This window comes from Calliphora vicina, chromosome 5 (genome assembly GCF_958450345.1).
Source record: "Calliphora vicina chromosome 5, idCalVici1.1, whole genome shotgun sequence".
NCBI lineage: Eukaryota > Metazoa > Arthropoda > Insecta > Diptera > Calliphoridae > Calliphora > Calliphora vicina.
This window is the reverse complement of record NC_088784.1, coordinates 92,918,071-92,941,139: the sequence shown is the minus strand read 5'-3', so window position 1 is coordinate 92,941,139 and position 23,069 is coordinate 92,918,071. Positions and strand designations below refer to the sequence as shown.

Below are 23,069 nucleotides of genomic sequence, written 5' to 3'. Positions count from 1 at the left end.
AATAAATTATTTTTAAAGTAATCAATCAATTAGTTTGCAACGAACATTTTTTTTTTATAAAATTAATTTTGTAAGCCTTTGTATAATTAAATAAACCAGCAAAAACTGGGTAATAACTTGTAATTACTGAATAACATAACTTTTAATGACTACTAAATACCGTTTGTATTACTTAGATGTTGTTGTATAATGACTTATTTATTAGCACTGCTTAGTTTCTAGTCATTTGCATTAGAACCTTCCCTATTGATAACGGCTTCTGCGAGACCTAACTATCAATGAGTCTAAAAGTCATTACTTGTAACTCATTACTTGGCAATGACAATTTTTACACAGAATCTATTAAAGTTTTGAAACCGAAACCGACAATTATTCTTCGGTTTTTACTTTTAATGTATTTTCAGTAGAAAAATTAAAAATTTAGAAATGAAAAACAAACTTTTTCATCCAAAGATTCATTCAAGTATTTACTGACAATTAAAATTTAAATGACTGTTTATTTATTTAATTTAAAAAAAAAAATTCAAAGTGTTTTTAACAAAGACTTGGTTATTTTGAAATATCCAACAAAAGTATGGAATACTGGCTGTTCCAGTGCGCTTCGCCACCCCATTGAGAAGAAAGAAATAGTACTATTAAGTCTCCCTTTGTGAATTAATAATAATTCAGGATACATGTCTCTAGTTTCATTGTAATGTGGATTCTAGCTCATTCGAAACGTATTATTAGAATTAAAAAAGTACCATAAATACCTACATTTTGTATTCCCACTCTGCATCATGAATGCCCAATTTCATATTTCTGGGCCCATTATTATTGAAAATGCAAAAGAAATGTACCATTAAGTTACCTTTTGCGAATTCTAACTCATTCAGAATCATGTGTGTCTAATTTTTGGGTTTATTATTATAAAATATTCCAAAAGTACTATTACAATAAAGAAATAGTACTATAGACAACTATTATGTACATAAGTAAAATAATTTAATATAATAAAAGGTACAATTAGAAGATAAAGTACAAATTTTCCACAATTAAATCCCCATTAAGTTTTAAATCAAAGTAATTTCCTATAATATTTATAGGTTCAATATTATAGAAAATTCAAAAAGTACAATTTTGAAGAACGAAAAGTTACTCCTTAGTTTGGTTTAGTTCTCCTTTTTCGAATCATAATACTATTGAGCCCCTTATTCTTGATTACTTCTTTACTGAGAAGCATATTAGTCAACTTTAATGTATATAAGCTAACTAATTAAATTTATTAAAAAAGTAGCATTAAAAGAAAATGTAACAATTTTCCTTTATTCACAGAAAAAACTATTTCTTAATCCGTTTCAATTAAAATATTTGTCACATATTGAACTGGTTTCAATTATTTCATAATTAAATCAAGTATTCATTTGCTCAAAAATAAAATTTCTTGATATTTTCTATTGAATTTTGAGTTTTGAATTTGATTATTTTGACAATTGAATATGCAATTTTCGTTATTGGTTGAATTTCAAATACAAAAATTATTGAATAGATAATTTTCGTAATTGAAAACACATTTTTGTTATTTTTTGTGTTTCAATTACGAAAATTATCTATTCAATAATTTTTGTATTTGAAATTCATCCAGTAACGAAAATTAATATATTCAATTGTCAAAATAATCAAATTAAAAACTCAAAATTCAATAGAAAATATCAAGAAATTTAGTTTTTGAGCAAATGAATACTTGATTTAATTATGAAATAATTGAAACAAGTTTAATATGGGATAAATGTTTGAATTGAAATATAATTTTTTCTGTGTTCTCTTGAACACCCGTCAAGTTTGAATTTTAAATTTGTTAGCTTTTCCTATTTTACCAACTGATTTTGTTTCTATAACACTTGATATAGAAACCGAAACCGCGCTTTTGAAATTCTTCGGTTTTTTTGGAAACTCTAGAATCTATATCTATGTTTTATGGCATTTAACTCACATTTTGTCGGCAATAAATTTGTAAGGGACTTATCATTTCTATGCAATTTAAAAGTCATTTCTCAATAAATATTAATAATGAAATTACCATTTTAAATATCTCTGGTAGTTCTGATAGGGGTCCTTGGCACAATAATACGATCACTGTGGATTTTACTTATTAACATTTGGAGTTCAAGAACATTTGTCAATTATTCGATTACAAACGATTTTAATTGTTTTATTATGTAATATAATAAATAATTAAAATCTTTTGTTTTAAATATAATTAATAAGTTTGTTTTTAAATTTGTATACAGACTGTTTCTGTTTAAATTTTTCGTCTGTTTTATCAAAATCGCCAATAAATTGATTCATTATATTAACAAAAATTGGGAAATATTCAAAAAACTATTTGATCTATATCTGGATTACTAAGTCATTAATATAGACACTATGGATATCTTATGATAGATATTTCCGGAAAATCGGGAAAAATATGTTTTAACCCCGATTTTTTTTTTTTAACAAAATTGTTTTTCAACCATATTTTATTTCACAAAAAAAATGTTCTCAGTAAAAATTGTTCTTCGGTGCCAAAATTATTTTTTATACCCTACACCACCATAGTGGGGAGGGTATTATGCGTTTGTGCAGATGTGTGTAACGCCCAAAAATATTGGTCTAACACCCACCTTAAAGTATACCGAACGACTTAGAATTACTTTCTGAGTCGATTAAACGATGTCCGTCCGTCTGGCTGGCTGGCTGGCTGGTTGGCTGGCTGGCTGGCTGGCTGGCTGGCTGGCTGGCTGGCTGGCTGTCCATATAAACTTTGTGCGCAGAGTACAGGTCGCAATTTTGAAGATATTTGGATAAAATTTGGTACATATAATTTTTTCGGCCCAAGGACCAAGCCTATTGAAACTGGCTGAAATCGATCCATTATTTCACCTAGCCCCCATACAAATGTCCTCTCGAAATTGGACTTTATCGGTCATAAATGTTTAATTTATATATGTATCTACACAAATTTCGCTCCAAATAAGTTTTATATATACAAAATTCATGTCTTCAAATTTTGTTACGATCGGTCCATAATTAGTCATAGCTCCCATATAGACCCGCTTCCGAAAATCACTTTAACTTGCTTAAATCACTTAAAAATGTTGGTATATACACAAAATTCAACATAAATAACTTTCATATAGACATAAATCACACGACCTAATTTTATGGTGATCGGTCCATAATTGGTCATAGCTCCCATATAAGGCCCACTTCCGAAAATCACTCAAAAATATAAATTATTGAAATTTTAAAAGAAAAATGTTGTTGCTCTTTTACTTAGTGTAGGGTATTATATGGTCGGGCTTGCCCGAACATACTTTCTTACTTGTTTTTCTTTAAGGAAAGTCACCATACATATTATAATTTTTTTAATTTTTAAGATAAATGACGTCTGAAAAATTCATAAAATTATTTAATTTCACCAGTACCAAATACATATATAAGATCTTATATTTACTCTTCAGAACCTCCACAAACCTTGCCTTCTTTAAAAAATGTTAACGTTTTTGCATATAATACATGCAAAGGGAGATGTATCCAAAAATGATATCTTGGTGCCCCGATAGACCTGTCGATAGTGTGCTGGACTATTAATCTGAGGGTTGCGGATTCGATTCCCATCAGAGACTCTGGGTGTATCTGCAGACAAGCTAAACTCTTAGCAGTTTGTGTTTGTTAAAAAAAAAACTTTTCCATCCATAAGGATTCAAAATATACATATTAAGTCGAATTAAGGGTATATAAAATTCTCAAAAAAAGTGACATATTTTAATGCATTTTCGTTTTCAAGTGGTCTGAGAAATATAATAGGGAAATTATTAGTATTATTTTACGATTTTTTTATGGTTTGTTGAAACGACAATTAATAATGGATTGTGCTTATATTAAATTTCAATGAGAAATTCATATTTGATAAAAACCAAATTGATATAAATTTCAAAATATTATAATATGTTAAATAGATTTAAAGCAAAATTTAATTGGTTTGGCTTTGCTTAAAAAAGTATGGTTTACATAGATAAGTTTTCTGTGAACACCATGACTAGTTGCTACCCAGGGACTTTGTGACAATATGATTGTGATCATTACATATCATTTACATATGTTTCTAGACTTATATTTATTTTAAAAACATTTTCTTTTAAAAATACCATTTTGAAATACCAGATTGGAAATTTCTGTTGTTAAAATTACATTTATTTTTACATATGCAGTGCACATTGTCAATAAAAAGCAGCTTGTTTTTAACAAGCAGGTAGTTTTATATTTTTATTTAAAAATTACTTAGTTTAGTTTTTGAAGAAACTATAAGCAATTTCAAAAATAGTATATAACCATCATTCAGTTGAACAGTTTAACTATTTTCTAACTTGTGTTTTTATCATTTTATTAAAAATGGATATAAAAAGTGTTTCATCAGATTTAAAAGGTTGATAAAAATTTGAAATTATACAAAACAGAATTAGAATTTAATTTTTTAATTTTCTACTAATTTAATGAAAAAATGAAGTAATTTCAGTTCGACGAAAATAGTTGTAATTAAATACTAGTATCTCCGATTAATTTACTATTATAAAATGTACTTACCTATCAAAAAAAACAATTCTTGAAATCTAATAATGTGCACTTATTATATGCAGCATTTCTCCGTATTAAAAGCGGTTGTATGGCTTAAAAATGCGGGAATTCATTTATTCTCAATTATTATTGAATATTATAATGTAAACAACAAAGTTTTTTTTGCTTCGAAAATATTTAATTTTGTGCCAACAAAGCGTCATATGTGGGAAGTTTTGCTTAACTTCTTTAATTTGAAATAAGTGCCGCTGAAGCACACCGATTGCTCAACAAAGCTTATGGTAAATGTGTTCCAGCGGTTTTAACGTGCTAGAGATGGTTTGTTCGGTTCAGAAGTGATGAATTTGACACGGTAGACAAAGATCGCCCAGGCCAGCCTAAGAAGTTTGAAGACCAAAAATTGCAGGCATAACTCCATGAAGATTGTTGTCAAATTCATCAAGAGCTTGAAAAATCATTGGGAGCTACTCAAGCAGTAATTTCAAAATGTTTGCGAGCAGCAGGATAATTGTGATATTTGAACCCAAAACATGAAAGTTCGACTAATATGTTCAACCTATAGACGTTATCCGATTTAGCTGAAATTTTCAGCATTAAGTTTTTAGAACGGAGAAGAGTTTTAGACCTTGGGAGCATAGAAAATATAAAACATCTAGATAAGAACCATCCTAATATGTATGTATATATAGCTTAACTAATAAAATGATATGCATTAATCGCTGCAGTTTTCCCCCATTATATTTGAAAATCTATTAGCATTTACAACTAATAGATAAGAAAACCCTCATAAAACATATACTAAAAGTAATTTTGTATTTGTTTGTCATGGTCTTTGGCATTGACCGAAAAATCAAATTATTTCAATTTTACTTTATTTATTTATTTCAATATCAACTTATTTTAGAAGCAAAAAAAAAACTGGATTGAATATTTTTGTATGCAATTTATACCGGTATTGCTAAAAACAATTAGCATATGATAATTTCAATTAATTAATATAGATTTGTTGTTCTGTGACTTCTTGTTAAACGTACTTAATTGCCTTTCATTTTAGTTAATTTAAAAATTTTAATCCTATAACGGTTTTGGCATCTATTGTTTCCAATCACTAGGTAGACAAATTTAAAAATAATAACTGATAATTTATTAATTTTGTTTTGTAATATTCTGGTTCACAATGAAGAAATAATAAATATACACCCTAACTATGAAAGAAATTTTAAAGTTAACTTTTGTTAAAGTCCACTTTATTTTAAAATAGAACTTTTTTTTATTTGAAAAAAGCTTCAAAACTTTTTCCAACATATACATTCAAATAATTGAAAATATTTTTCAATGAGTGTAAATAAAAAAGGAAATTTAAAAAAATTAAAAAAACAAAATGTACATAAAAGTTCAAAATAAAAAGCTTTTTTTTTAAATAAAAAAAACACATTTTAAATTATATTTGAAATTTGTTTTATGGTACGAAATTTAAAATAATAGTCAACTTTATGGACTTAAAAACGACTTTAAGGCTTTTAGGCTGATAATGTTCTCAAGTTTATTTTCATTTATTGTTTTCGACCGTTAGAGTGTTAATTTTAAAGAGTTAATGCTAATAACTGATTAAACAAGTGTTTAAAATTATTATTACATGTGGGATTTACATAAATTAGACCATCTAATTATATACAATCACAATCCAATTAATATTTACATCAATAAAACTATTAGAGAAGCCAAATGGTATTTACCGAATTCCACAATATGCAATTCCCGATAATTCAGTTTTTTTAAATTGTAATCACGGAGTTAGGGGACTTCCATCGTTTAATAAAACAATATAATATTATAAATTCATAATAGTCTTATATACATTTTATCTATTTCAAAAAAATTAAATGAAATTTATTGCATCCTAATAAGTACAGTAAATATTGTTACGAATTTGCACTAGCGATTTGAATTTAACGGTGGGTAGCAACTGCCAGCAACATCCATCGTGTTTATAAACATTTCCAGAAGCTTCTACTTGTTAACAATGTTAATAGCATGCGGTTGTTAGCATTGTTTCAAAGTATGGCAACACTAAATGTTTAAGCTGTGAACATTAACTTCGAAAGCTGTAGAATTCGAATATAGTAGTTGTCCGTTAATGTCATTGTAGAAGGTTCACGAAAGATGGCGTGTGAATAAATAGTGGCAGAGGTTGCAGTCGTCAAGGAGTTTATTATAAGCGCTGTTAGAGTTAAAATCAAGTGCATTATCAGTGTATACTTATAAAGTGTGTGTATTGTATGTATTTCTGCGAACACTGAGTAACTATTTAATTCTGTTGTTATACATTTGAATAAATAAAGACTTGTTCAAATTTTAAACTACTAAACTGCTTTTATTTGCAATAAAAAGTATTCGGACATGTCCTGGTACACCTTTCCAGTTTATAATTAAATTTAAAAGAATAGAAATGTGTACACAGAGATAACAGATTCATAGTAGCAACCGAATTTGTTGCCAATCGAATGATTCGGTTGCACACATAGAATTTTTCGGCTCTATCAACAGAAAGTCAGTTGATAAAGAAGAATTTCGATTGCAGCAACAAAACTATTGTTACCCCTTCTAAACTTTTATAGCCACAACTGTAAAATTCCGTCACTAAGGTTGAATCATTCGATTGGCAACAAATTCGGATGCTATCACGAATCCATTTTCTCTGTGTACGTAATTATCGTTCTAATGAGAGATAAAAATAGAAATTTGTACAAAAAATGTTTAAGTTATTAAAAACAAGCCACTAGAACAAGAAATGTTGGAACAAAATTAACATATTTTGAGAAATATTAAAATAAAAACTCATTTTTACTTCAAATGAGGAATCGCAGAACAAAAGGTACTTTTTCGAATTTTTTTACAAATTGTTTTTTTGGTATTTTTATATTTGGGTTGAAATCTTCTGGAAAAGATCAATTTCCCAAAATTTTTAAATTTTCAAAAATTAGCTGTTGTTACATATATCCATATTTACTTGTATATGTGTTTTTGTCTTTGTAGAATACCGTTAACGTATTCGCAGGTATGACCAAAAAAAAATATGTTTTTAACGGCAGTTTCAAAACAGTTTGTTAAACAAATTTCAAAATTTTTTGATCATCACATAAGGATTTATTGAGATCATAATAGAGAATAAAAATATGAAAAAATTATGTCATTAAATTTTGGGGTTTTCGGGAAGAAACATTTTTTTGGCCATATTTTGGCGAATTAGACCAATTTCTTTACTGTTATAAATTTTAAATAAAACCTATACAGTGTCTTATAGTTCAGATAATTCTAAATGTACTCTGGAAGTTTGACTAAAATTTGAAAATGTTAAACTTTAAATCGTGAAGGTCAAAAGTCAAAATTTTCAATATTTGGACTTTCTAATGGAAATATAGTGAAATAATATTTATTTTTGGGCCGATTTTGATGGAACTTCAGTAAAATATAATATGAAGTCTAGTATGTACAATAACACCTCTAAAATGGAAATTAAACCTTAATTTCCATTTTAGGGCCACACTAATATACACTTTATGGGGTCATGTCCTTCTGTCTGTTGAAGTCAACTTTCTGTTGGGGTCTACAGAAAGTTGACTTCATAATAACTTTTATAAATGATTGATACATCAATAATCCTCTATAGGCCATCTATTTGGCTATTTAATATAAGTTAAAAACAGTGACTACTTCGAATATATCACCTATTTTTCACAAACATTTATTTCACCAAAATTTTTTATTAATTTGAATTTTTATTTAGAAAATATTGCTATTTTGACCCACAAAACACGAAACTTCAAATAAAAAACGTTTTCCGATTTTTCTAAAATTTTCAGCATTTCAACCTACTTTTCGGGAATATTATCACAAAAAAGTTAGCTTCTTAAGTCTTTTGTTTTATTAAACAAATAAACGAGAAAAATTCTGCAATAACTACACGGTGCTACAGAAAAAATAAACACTAGTCAAGAGGTTTAGAGTAGGTTTTATAATCGTTTATGGCCTGTTTTACGGTCAAAAATTTCTTTGTTTCTGTCACTTAATTTATTGTAGATCTGTCGATTCTAAATTTCTGTAAGTCAGTTGGTTTTTATTTTATAGCACCGTGTTACTTAATCTTACAAATCTCTTAATTTATTAATTGCCATAATTTCCTGTTTACAACTAAATTACTAAATTTTTATAGTGGTCTATAAATAAAAAATGTTTATTATGGCAACAAGTGTAAATTAATATTTAAGTTTAATGAAATTTATGCATCTTAGCAATTAAGAATATTAAATAAAATAAAGCACAAGATTTCATAAAACAAACATGCTGGTATATATAGTATATGGCGCCAAAAGGGGAGTACATGTTTGTGACAAACTACACCATGCGAGGGTCAGTCAGCAAGTGATTAAATCTAAAAGTAATTTTTTAAATAGTTCATTTGTAATAGGAAAAAATGCAAAATCTTGTTTCAGATTGTTCAAACATTATTATTTATTTATTTATTTATTTAGATATTTATTATAATTAAAATTACAATAAATCTTATAACTAAAAGCACTAGCAACTTAGGCTATCGGCTTATGTTCAAACATTATTTCACTTCGAATTTTATTATTTATATTGAAATAATTTGAAATAATTTAAAAAAATCTGCAAAACATATATTTTTTAATTTCTTGTGGAAAATGCGACTTTACGAAATTTGCAAAAATCGAAAAATTTTTAAAAGTAGATTTATACAATTGAAAAATCGAAAAGTAAACTTTATGATTTAAAATTTTTTTTAATTTTTAAAATAAATTTTTGTTTAAATGTATTAGTGAAAAAAATTGTATTACAAAAAATTCGCGGTTTTGACTCATTGTAGGTCCGACTTATTTTGGCCTTATAAAGTTATTTGAAATATCTATTATTGGATATCTATATTGTCTACATTAATGACTTCGTAATCCAGATAGAGATAAAAAATAGGTCAAACATAGGTGTTGGTTTTTTCCCTGTCTCAGCCATTTGTGTTCCGAATGTATCGATTTTAAATAGCAACCAAGTCGGGAGAATCCCCGATATATTGATGTATGAATCATGTATGTAAGTTATTTGGGGACTACGGTAAGTTGATTTCAACATACAGACGGTCAGACGGACATGGCTACATACATCTACTCTGCTATCTATAGCGATCCATAATATATGTATATACTTTGTGCGGTCGCAAATGAGAAATGTAGAAATTCACTCATGGTAGAGGGTATAAAAAGAGCATCATAATATCAAAACTAAACGTCTTTATTGGTACTTAGTAATATTGAAAAATATAATGTCGTACTACTTGTTATACTTTGGACACAACATATAAAATTTCCATTGTTATTTTTTATACCCTACACCACCATAGTGGGGAGGGTATTATGCGTTTGTCCAGATGTGTGTAACGCCCAAAAATATTGGTCTAACACCTTAAAGTATGCCGATCGACTTAGAATAACTTTCTGAGTGGATTAAACGATGTCCGTCCGTCCGTCTGGCTGGTTGGCTGTCCATGTAAACCTTGTGCGCAGAGTACAGGTCGCAATTTTGAAGATATTTCGATAAAATTTGGTACATATAATATTTTTCGGCCCAAGGACGAAGCCTATTGAAACTGGCTGAAATCGGTCCATTATTTCACCTAGCCCTCATACAAGTGTCCTCTTGAAATTGGACTTTATCGGTCATAAATGTTTAATTTATATATGTATCTACACAAATTTCGCTCCAAATAAGTTTTATATATACAAAATTCATGTCACCAAATTTTGTTATGATCGGTCCATAATTAGTCATAGCTCCCATATAGACCCGCTTCAGAAAATCACTTTAACGTGCTTAAATCACTTAAAAATGTTGGTATATACACAAAATTCAACATAAATAACTTTCATATAGACATAAATCACACGACCTAATTTTATGGTGATCGGTCCATAATTGGTCATAGCTCCCATATAAGGCCCACTTCCAAAAATCATTCACGAATATAAATTATTGATAATTTAAAAGAAAAATATTTTTTTTTTCATTTACTTGGTATTATATGGTCGGGCTTGACCGACCATACTCTCTTACTTGTTTGAAACTACGTTTAAATTTAAATGAGCAACCTCTAAACCCTCATCATTTTGTTGTTGGATACTCAAATTTTTAACATTTTGCATGAATTTTGACAGCTTCGACAATCCAAAATGTGCATTTCTAATTTCATATTAAATATTACCGCTTGATTGGCAGACCCTCGTACATCCAAATATGAATTAATTAATTACTTACTTGAACTATTTAAACAGAAAGCTATTAACTTTACTAAACAAACTCATATTAAGTATTTGAAATTTCAAAACTGCTGTTGGCTTTATTCGTTAACACAAACTATAACACACGTCTATAATGTAGAACATGCACCTCATCTAACTGGTATTTTAGCATAATTTTACTGTGACACTTTATACAAAAAAATATATGTATATAAAACTGATAATAAGCTAAAGCCGAATTTGGAATACACTATATGAATTTCAAAAGCTATCAACAGATTGTATTGCTCCCTCGATAAGTTAATAATTTCTTAAAGAATTGAAAGATATTTGCTTAAGTAATATAATATATCAAAATGTTGCAGCGAACTTTTGAACTAATTAATGTTATTGAGTTCTTCCTACCGAACTGACAAACTAACCATCTATTTTGAAAAATTACTAAACAAGAGAATTAATTTGATCAATATCATGATACAACAACATAAGGTACACTCAGTAGAAAATAAATTCTCAATTATACAATTCTTGTAACGTCAAACAAAAGAAAATATAAAAAAATATGAAAAAAATCAAAATTAAAGTTTGACGTTATAGGGCTAAATATTGAAAACTCTCCCTAGTGATTCTACCTTCTATAATTATTGTATCATGATCAATATACCAAATATTAAACTGTTCTCTCACTCAAAACAAACGATCTGACTTTTCGAAATTTGCTCTCTAAATTATAGTAGAGCTCAAACATAGAAATAAATACACTACAACTTGCACTTGCACATAAACTTCCTTGACGGAAATTGAATTTTTAACCAAAAACAGTAAATTGTGTATGTAAATGCATAAATAAATTAAACAAATAAAAAATCAAAATAAAACGGTTTTATGAAATTGTATAATTTTGTACAAAAACAAACGTATTAAGAATATTTATTAATTAGTAATTTAATTTGAATTCTTCATAACAATATGATTTTTAATGAAATATAATGATAAATTTAAAGCCATTAAAATTCATTTATTATAATTTTTAAAGCCTGGAAGAATTTAAAATTTTCATAAGAAAAATTCTTATTTAAAACTTTCTTATAAATATTAAAGGAAAATATGTCACAACATTGCAAATGGCCATTAAATTTTAAAACAATTATTCATTCGTATCAAAACATTTAAGAAAAATATCTGGTTTTGCATACATTTTTATTTTAGTATGACTTCTGGTTTGATGTTTTAATTGGAATAATTTTGCATACGATTAAAATAAATTTTATTTGTTATATCTTTTATTAGTTGTTAATATATAAAGCATATATTTTAATATTTTTAAAAGAACAAGTAGAATTAACACTATATATACGTCATATTGCAATTTGTTCTACCTTTCATTTTACTCTAATCTTAAATGATTTATAATAACACTGTGCTACAAAATCAACAAGTTGCAGTGCTATATTTGGCGAATCTTATATAAAATCTTAGGATAAAATAAAATTATTTTTTGGTGAGAAATATACAGTGGTTGACAAAACAATTTAAACTTTTCCAAATATTTCATTAGTGCCCTAAAATCTGAAATAAAAATAAAAAATTTTAACATTTTTGTAGTATTTCATTTGTATACTTTTATTAACTTAATTTAACGAAAAACAAAGGACATAATTAATTAAATTCTAAAATTGAGAAAACAAAATTAAAAGATTTCTTTATTACGGCATTGACAAAACAATGGAAACTTAGGTATTATTTTAACAAATATGGTCTAAACTTTGCAATAACTCAATATTTTGTTGGGTATCCCTTATTTTTTATAACTGCTACACATCGACGATACATTGAACCAATTAAAGGGTCAATGGTCTCCTTTGAAATATTTTGCCATTCCCTTATAACCGCCTCCGATAAATCTTCCTTCCTGGTGTAATTTTGGGTCCTTATTTTACGATCTACAATTTCCCATAGATTTTCTATGGGGTTGAGATCTGGCGATTGGGCAAGCCACTTCAAAACACGTACCGCGTTGTTTCGGGTCGTTGTCGTGTTGGAATCTCCAAACTGTCATGGTATCTTTTATAATATGAATTGGGCCCATATCTTGCCCTGAAAAACATCCCCATACTTTACTGTCTTATTTGTGTACTTTGGATCTAATCTTTTTCCATTTGGTCGTCTTACAAATGTTCTCCCATCACTGCCTCTTAAATTGTATTTGGATTCGTCGGAAAAGAGGACAGTATTCCATTTCTGTATCGACCAGTTTAAATGATCCCTGGCAAATTGTAGACGAGCAGAACGGTTATTTTTTAGAAATGAGTGGTTTTTTCACAGGACTATAGCAACCAAGACCAACCTTATTTGCCCTGCGACTAACTGTCCGGGTACTTATTTCTAATTTTAGGCTATTAACAACCTCTCGAGGAGTTATTTTTGGGAATTTCTTGAACTCTCTCGCTATTAAATTATATTGTCTAGGAGTAGTTTTACGAGGTCTTCCACCTAAATGTTAAGTTTTTATAGAACCGGTCTCACGAAATTTCTTTATAATTTTTGAAACTGCTGATTTATTTGTTGAATATTTGTCACAGATACTTTTTTGTTTTAAACCAGCTTTAAAATCATTAATTATTTTATTTTTTAAGTCTTCACAAATCTTAACTTTAGCCATTTTCGTTAGCTTTGAAAAAAAGCAATTATGCGAAAAACTTAGAAAAAGAAATTGTGAAAAATTACCAGAATTTAAAAATTAAATAAAATAACTGTAAACAGGATGCTTTTTACATCGTTCTTTTAAATATTATTTTTGTTTTACACTTCTTTCTTGCAGAAGCTTAAAAGTTTCCATTGTTTTGTCAGTAGCGAAATAGTGAATATTTTTAATTTTGTTCCCTTTTTTCAGAATATAAATTGCAGTTTTTGCTCCATTGCAGTTTCAAGTTTCATGGCGGACATCGCTGGAAAGACCTTTGAACAATCATTCATATGATATTGTCGATAACAGGAGCGGATCATAGGGGTAAAAAAAGGAAATTCCCCCTCCCAAAACCGAAAAGTTTTAATGTAAGAAAGGAAATGTGAAAAAATTATACACTATTTGCCCTCCCAAATTGTTGACCTGTATTTTTGGTGAATTAGAGTCAGATTGTTTTTTAAAAATCGGTTTTATTTAAAATATTCGGATTAAAAAATATTTTTTTTTATATTCTCAGATATTTTTCTCAGATCAATTCGTATTCAAGATTTCTGAGGGTTTTCCGAAGAGATATTAAAGTACTGGACATGTCAAACAACATTTTCAAAGTTGAACAATTTAAAATAAAATGCTCTAATAAAATACTCAACCAATACCACGTTTCCATATTTTAGGTGAGAAATGTTTTATTCGAAATATTCATAGATATCTTATTAAACACAAGGCGAGTAGGGTCTATTGTTATAATTTAAAAAAATTTGCGTTTACTCATAAATAAATCTAATTGTGTGCCCTTCACCATGAGTAGCATGGATATAATTTCCATATTTTTTACTTGCGACCCCATAAAGTATATATATTTTGGATCGTTATAGATAGCAGAATCCATATAACCATGTTTTTCTGTATGTTGAAATCAAATTTCCGTATCCCCCAAATAACTTACATACTTGATTCATGTATCCGATATGGTCCCGGTTCGGTTGCTATTTAAAATCGAGATATTTGGCAATGGGATATAAGAAAAATCATGATGACCTCGATTTTTTACCTATTTGTACCCCACACTACCATAGTGGGTGTTTTTTTTTAATCTATATCTGTATTACAAAGTCATTAATATAGACGATATAATGATAAATATTTAAAAGACCTTTCCCGACGAAAAATATTTTTTCACCAAACTAATTTTCTTTGCATATAATTTTTTTCTCACTAAAAACATTTTTACAGCTAAAAAATAAAATTAATTTTTTTTTTAAATTTAAAAAAAAATTTTCCAAAATTTTTTTAATTTATAAAAAAATCCAAAATTAGTTTTTTTCAAACTATTGAACCGGAAAGACATACAACAATAAATAGTGTTCTTCTTATTTACTAATTAAAAACTACATGACTAAAATTTAAATTTTCTGTTTTAATTGTAGCACAGTGTTGTTAACATTGATAAAAGTATATTGTATTTGTTTAAAAGACCATACAATTTTAACAATATCTTGCCAATTTTCACTTCTAAGCTGCTCGTGAAAGAGTTGTTGTTTTTTGTTTTTATTTTTATTTTTTACAGGGAATGACTTTAACTCCAGACTGAAATATTTGTTTATTATTTCTGGTTTAATATTATAATTTGAATAATTTTGCATATGAATGAATTGAGAAAAAAATTTGCCAAATCGTTTATTTCTTATTGATTTTAAGACATGTTTATTTGATCATTTAATAACAAGTATTTTAATACTAAGTAAATATATTCTGCATATTCGGATTTCTTATGCCTTTCATATTATATTTATTATACTTTTGTGTTTTAGAAATAAACTACAGCTAAATTTTTTTTATAAATTGTTTTTAAAAAAACTTTTTCCAAAAAAATTAAAAAAACAATATCACCAATTATCTAAAAAAGTTTTTATTTTTGTGTTTTTTTTTTCAATTTAACGGTGACTTTTGTTACAGATTTGTTAACATTTCCCTCGAAGGTCGAAATATATTATGACTTTTAGTTTTCGTTCTGTCACGTGAAATTTTTTTTTGTGATTTTTTTTTTAAGTCAAAGTTTTACTAACTTTTAGTTGCCCGATCTATTCGAAATATTTTTTTCTTTCATGCATATTTTTTTCATTTCTATGAATTTTTAAATGTTAAAAAATTAACAAAAAGTATGTTGAGAACGCAAAAACTAAGGAGTTCCACAGGACACTGTTGCGGGTTGCGGCTAAATTTTTTACATTTTTGTCATATTTTTTGTTATACAAGGTGGCGCAAAAGTATACTTCCGATGGTTTTTGGCTGTAATTAAAAAAAAAATGAAAAACTTTGATTCTTCTTGTGGATTGTTTTTATTTGGACTTTTAATTTTTTTTACATCAAGTCGAGAATATGATGTCATGTAAATGGCCGCCGCCACAGTTGATTGTCATTTGAGCCCTTTTTATGCCATTTTCCATCACTTTGGCCAAAACTTCCGGCGATAGGTCCTCACATTCTTGACGGATATTGTCTTTAAGAGCTGCAAGATTCTGAGGCTTGTTGACATAAACCCGCGACTTCAAAAAGCCCCACAAAAAGAAGTCTCGAGCGGTCAAATCAGGCGATCTTGCTGGCCAGTGCAAATCGCTAAAACGGGAGATTAGGCGCCCGGGAAATGCATCCTTCAGCATATCGGTTGTGGCACGTGCAGTGTGTGCCGTTGCACCGTCCTGTTGGAATCACATGTTTTCCAATCCCAAGTCATCAAGTTGCGGCAAAAAGAACTCGTTGATCATTGCTCTGTAGCGCTCACCATTCACAGTAACCGTTTGGCCCGCGACGTCTTCGAAGAAAAAAGGTCCGATGACTCCTCCAGCGAAAACAGCACACCATACAGTGACTTTGAGCGGGTGTAATGGCTCTTCGTGGGTTACACGCGGATTTTCAGTGCCCCAGAAGCATAAATTTTGTTTATTTACGTACCCGCTAAGATGAAAATGGACCTCATCACTCATGATTATTTTTGATGAAAAATCACCGACCGATTATTGGTCAAATAAATAGTCAGCAATATTCCGCGTTCTGAAGCCGTGTAGCGTAACATTGTTTATTAACGTGTATTTCGCATATGTTTACTACACAAATGTCAAAACAGAACTGACATTAGCGGCCAATCGCAAAATTTATAGAATTTTCTGATAGGAGGATTACTTTTGCGACACCTTGTATAAAAAAATTATAGGAATGGCAGATAGAGATCGCAGGCGGATAAAATTATCCGCCTTCACTCATGATCAGTTGGTACTCCAAAAGAAGATAAACAGCCAAAAAGTACAAAATTTGGCGAAAGAGCAAAACATCCTGGTAATGACGTCCGTTATGACAATATCGAGCACTTTCCAATCTGTTTAGGTAAAAAAAGTGGAAAAAGATTTTGAAAACTATGCAAAAAGTCGCAAACACTGTGTGTTTGCTAAAAATGCGATCTTCATTTATGCTGGTCAAATGCCAAAAATTGTTTTTATGATTACCATCGTAGAAAGTTAAACATATTTTCTTACTTTTTGTATCGTTTTCATTAGTTTTCATAGAGGCACTCTTCACCTTTTAATTTGTAAATTTGTTCTTGGAATACGAAAATAAAAATCAATTCGTCCAAAGACGTTTGGCTCTCAACGGGTTAATATGTAAAGTTTTTTCAAATCATGTAAATATTTAACACTTTGAATGATATTACATTAACTTTAAGCGATATCAAAAATATTTAATTGTTATACTGTTGTCTTGTGTATAAAAGCTTTTTTTAAGCTTTTAAACAAAAAAGTTCTTTCCAATATAAAAGTTTGTTTGCAAATGAGTTTGTACTAAAGTTTAGTAACTAACAGTGTTGCCAGTTTAGCTTTTTTGAGGCTAAATTTAGCCTTTTTATTTACTCTTTAGCCTCGAAATTTTGGTTTTAGCTTCGTGGCTTTTTTCTAGCCTTTTCTTAATTTCAAAATAGCCTTTTCTGAAATTAAAAAAGGCTAAAAATTTAGAGACTAAAGAGTAAATAAAAAGGCTAAATTTATATTTGTGAACCATTTTCATTTTAATTCATTACTGATTTTCATTTAGCTTTTCAACATACTCAAGAATTGTGCAGTATTAAAAGAACAAATAACAATTGCCAATATCAAGTGGTTCAAAATGAAATAGAGTATTTTATATCTGAAAGCTTAAATGTCTAGCAAAATTGTTATTACACATTATATTCATCATTATATAATGGACAAGAGCCCCACAAACTCTTGAAGGCTTGTGATACTCGATGGCGATCAATAGCCGTTAAACGTCTTGTGGATCTATGCTTCGAGTTAAAACCCATTTTGTTTTAATTTCGTCAAACCAGCAATTCTAAAAAGCCAAACTTTTAAGTAATTAATACACTGATTTAATTTGGCGATGGTATCTTTTTTTAAAACCAGTATTGCACAAAGTACAAAAAGTAAATAAATCATTTGCTGTTTTCTGATTTAAAATTCAAGGAATTTGATCCATTATCGTCGCCAATTGAAAATTGTTTAATGTTTTTGACACATTTTTCATACTAGTTTGATGAATGAGAGATAAAATAAAGAACGTTTTAATTAGTGAAGATTATGACAAAAATAATACGACAAATTAAACTAATTGAGCAATTGCGACAAAGATTACCATATGAAAACTCTACGCAAAATCAATTATAAAGTAGTAAAACCAAAAAAAATATATTATGTCATATTGATAGTGAAAAATTAAAGTGCTAATAAAATTACGAAGCTTAAGGCTCAGGGGCAGAATATATTAAACTACAAATGGACAAATATAGAACCAACAATGTCCATTTTCTGACATGGTTAATCTAGTATTTAACTTTTTAGTACTTCCTTTAAGTAAAGCAGATGAATTTTATGAACATATTTTCTAATTTTTTATTTAAAAATAAATATAAACCAAAATTCTTAATTTATAATATTTTAGCTTTTTTTTGGCTTTTTTTCTAAAGCGGTTTAGCTTTTTCTGGCCTTTTTTTGAAGCCAATATAGCTTCTTTTTTCGCCAGCTCCTGGCAACACTGGTAACTAATCACACATATTAAACTTAAAAAGCTTTAGCTAAAGCTTTAAATATAAATTTGCAATAAACCGTTACTTTAAATGTCTACAAAAATAAGGTGACCAGAGTAATTTAAAAGAAAATTAACAAATTCAGAAATTAATTATTGCGATCATTTAATCAAGAATTATTAAAACAAAAATATCGATATTTATAACATTAGTTTGTGTATTTGTTATTGTTTCTTTCTAAAGATCTATAATTTGTTAATGTTCTATAAAATAAACTTTTTCATAGACACGCTGATTGACAGGCCTGAGATGAATTGCTATTAAATTTTTTTTATTTTTTATTATAGACAGACATAATTATGTACGTAGAAATGAATGTATTAAATTAAAATTTTTTTATTTATTTTTTATTAAAATGATAAGAAATGTCAATAAAAAAAAACATATAAATACTTAAACAGTTTAACAGAAGGTAATACATTTGTTTAAACACAAATCTTTAAAAGCAAATAAAATAAAATTTATTAAATCGGTTAAAAAAAAATATGCCATGGATTGATATTGACCCATTTCACATTATTTAAGTGTTGAAAAACTTATCAAAATGTAACATTTTGCTTAAATTTAATCAAACATGATCGATAGGTTATTGCTAAGTCAATACAATACAATTGAATTGAAATTTATTGAAAATAAATAAATTGAGTGCTTTAGTTATCTTGGGAAATTATAGGAAATGCATTGTCAATGTCTGCTTATCACATGTATTTTAAATATATTTTTTTTCTTTGAATAAAAAAAAATTGTCTTTAAGAATGTTAGTTTTTGTTTTTATTTTTTTTGCCAACAAATAACTTTTATTTGTTCTATTTACTTGTGATTATAAATATTATTTTGTTGTTAGTATGTGTTTTAAATAATTAAAGTTTTTTTTTATTTAATTTTTGTTGTTTAAACAATAATAAAACACTTCAATTATAAGATGCTTATTTTATAATACTTATTTTTCGTAATTTAACATTATCAAAGTGAAAATAATTGATCAGTTATTGAACAGACTTTGCCAGTGTCAGACGGGCCCCGGCAAAGTAGTGCATATAAAAGAAATAAAGCTTGTAACGTTTTAAATTACAAAAAAATACGAGAGCAAATGAAAATTTAAATTATAACAATTACAAAATAAATTAACACATTTCCTTAAATACATAAATAGATACCTACAGAAATAATTAAGTAAAATAAACACATATTCAAATTTTAATTAAAAATGCCTAAAAATAGGCGTTTCGAACAAGAAGGTAAATATTTGTGTAGGTGTAACATATAAAATTTAAAAAAAAAATTGTCAATAGAACTAAATACATACAAGTAATACAAAAATAAACAATAGAATAATAACTACCAATAGATGATTGTTAATTATTTATATGTGCAATAAATACGCTGTAAATTTTTGAATTAATTAATAAAACCACTTGGAATTTATATGTAAAACTATTATTCTATTTCCCATGAATGTTTATTGCGTGTTAATTTTCCTGCAAATTATTAAATGCTTAACAAGAAGTGATTAACTAGTGTTAATTTAGTTTTATGTGAAAAAAGATTTGTTTTAAAGTGAAAAAAAAATATTGTTTTTGACAGATGGTCACCTTTGACTCTTGCAATCTAGCTATTGATTAAACAAATAATTTTTATTTTTCCCACTAAAGTTTAGATCTGTCAGATTTCAATTGAATTATATACATAGATATTGTAAATAATTGTTCACTTAAGTTTAAATGTCTTACCCGTGCTCAGTTCATGAAATCAATGATGATCTTATAACAAATGATCACTTGTATAAATTGACAAGTAATCATGTTTTATACCTAACACCAAACATGATCAGTAGTTAACAGTTTTTTTAAATAAAATATTACGCATTTTTTTCTGATAAATTATTTGTCACATTTTATTATTTAACTAGTCATTATAATTATCTATTAGAACGTGATCACTGATATTTGAAATATGTTATAATTTCTTTGGTAAAAGTAAGCATGCACAATTATTTGAATTGTTTTCCTATTAGTTTAATTTAAAGGGTAAATTAATTTAATAAGAAATGTGTGGGAATTTTAAACGTTATAATTTCTATTACTTTTGGAATAACTAATGAATAGTGGGTGTGGTAGAATGATCTGATCTAAACAAATTTAATGACATCATTTTAATCAAAACAATTGCATTTTTACTTTAATTAAAGTTAATTTATTATAAAAAATAAGAAAACATAAAAATACAGCTAAAGGTTTTATAAAATGGGGTGGTTAGTTTTTTAACCACCACACAGTGGTATGTAAACTTCTAAACACTTACGCCGATTTGAATAAAATTTCACATGCGCAAAGAGGAAGTGTAGTCGAGTTTAAGTTTTGAATTTTTACCTCATGACCCCACCAGGAGCGGAACCAGTGGTTCCCAAAGTAGGACACCTCGGGTATGTTCAATTTTTAAAATGATCCTATTTCTTCGTTTGTGTTCCGATTTAAAAAAAATTACACATACAGAATCTCCTCGTCGAGCACTACATAAAACCTTGTATATCTCTTATAGCTTAGGAGATATTAGCATTTGAAAATTTAATTTTCAACATTTTTAACCACCCTACACCAGTTTTTTGGTGACCGCGGTTCCAAATATTCTCCATTTTTTTTTACAGGATTAACAATAAATTTATATATCAAATAAAGAAAAAAGTGTTTAAAAATCATGACTGAGTCCAAAGTTACGTGCATTTGAATATAAAAAAATTAAAAAAAGCGATGTTTCGCAATTTTTTTGGGAAAAAAGTACTTTTATTCTTTTTAAGTTATCTAAAAATTTTCTAAGAGGATGTATAATGAATTTGTATCCTTTGAAAAGCTAACTTTACGCCAAATATTTTAAATGAAAAAAAATTTATACTTTTTGATACGGACGTGATCAGGTCCATTCAAAAAATGCCTATTTTTTATGTAGAATTCAAATGTAGGGCAAAAATTCTCTAATCGCATAATCGACATCAAAATATAGTAACCTATTTTAGATGGCCCAATAAGTTCTTAATTAACTTGTAAAGGGTTCCGATAACCCCGCCCTATTATGGATATTATAGCCAAAAAACGAAAAAAAAACATTTTTGGGATTTTTCAAGATTTTTTGGGAATTGCGGGATACTTGATAACAAATTTCAAAATTTGTTTTTAGTTTTCCATTTGAAATAGAAAAATCTACATAACTGTGAAATTTCATTAAAAAATATTCATAAATAAAAATTTTATTTCAATTTGAAAAATTTGTATCTATGCAAAATTCAATAAAAAGCATTTTTTGTCATATTTTTCAAAAAAGTATTCCATGAATTTTTTAATTGTCAAAAGTTATATACATTTTTGAAAAGTAGACAAAATCCTCTATCCATTGATATATGACGTGTCTACCTTATGTTTTTTACGTGTCAAATAAATTAGGGAAAACTTAACAACTCGCGTGCACCAACACTGTGCACCATGACGCATTAAAAATAATTATTGTAAAAAAATCGAAGCCAAAATAACAGCGTATAAATTTGTTTAAAGACTAATAATTTTGACTAAATTTTCTGACCAAAACATACGAAATCGCTGTGTAGTCTCCAATTCTATTATATCATTTGGAATAACCACAGCTCCTGTCTAACCACCCCACTCTTCCAACCGGAAATTTGTTCCTCATATTGGTTCCACCACAGCAATTTGGATAGATAAGTCACTAACATATGTATTTGCCAAATTTGATAGAGGTACTATGTCAACATACGAATCAAAATAACCATCAAATTTTTATTAAAGCCTCGAAGTTATGTTTCCGAGCACCATCATATCAATTTGATTCTCATAAATCTCTTCTTCCTTCATTGAATACAAGCGGGATCCTTACAAAATAATATATATGTATATAAAAGAGAATGTGTGTTTATATGTATGTATATTTGTTGGTTTGAAGTCTATAGACGGCTAAACGGATAACCAGATTTGCTTGAAATTTTGACTGTATGTTTTTCTATATCTGGAAGGAACAATAGGATACTTTTTGTTTTGAATCTTCAAGTGGGCGTGGTACCTCCCATACAAATTTAGTTTTAAATATCAAATATTTTGGAAACTTAATAGCGATAGTCCTCAAATTTTGCATGAGCAATACCACCGTTTGTATAAATATTTGAGGCCAAAATGGGAGTAGTAGCCACAGAAGGCGTGGCACCTCCAATATGATGATAATTAAAAAATCTATTATATTGGATACAATAAGAGTCCATAAATTTTGCACGGTTATTCTATCATCAACATTAATATTTAGGACAAGAAAGGGCGGACTATCAATAGTGGGCGTGGCACATCCCATACAAACTAAATAC

General features: G+C 28.0%; 1 protein-coding gene across 2 annotated transcripts in view; it reads left to right on the top strand.

Annotated features, from left to right (window-relative positions):
* The window catches only part of LOC135960289 (putative inorganic phosphate cotransporter), a 32,130-nt gene that overhangs the window by 1,942 nt on the left and 7,119 nt on the right, over nt 1-23,069 (top strand). Inside the window, exon 1 of one of the 2 annotated variants that reach the window (XM_065511536.1) lies at nt 19,699-19,947. The exons of the other annotated variant lie outside the window; for it this stretch is intronic. Within the exon in view, the coding sequence (XP_065367608.1) occupies nt 19,917-19,947 (31 nt within the window). The 5' untranslated portion in view covers nt 19,699-19,916. Of the gene's footprint in view, nt 1-19,698; nt 19,948-23,069 lie in introns of those variants that run through there. 2 annotated transcript variants of the gene reach the window in all.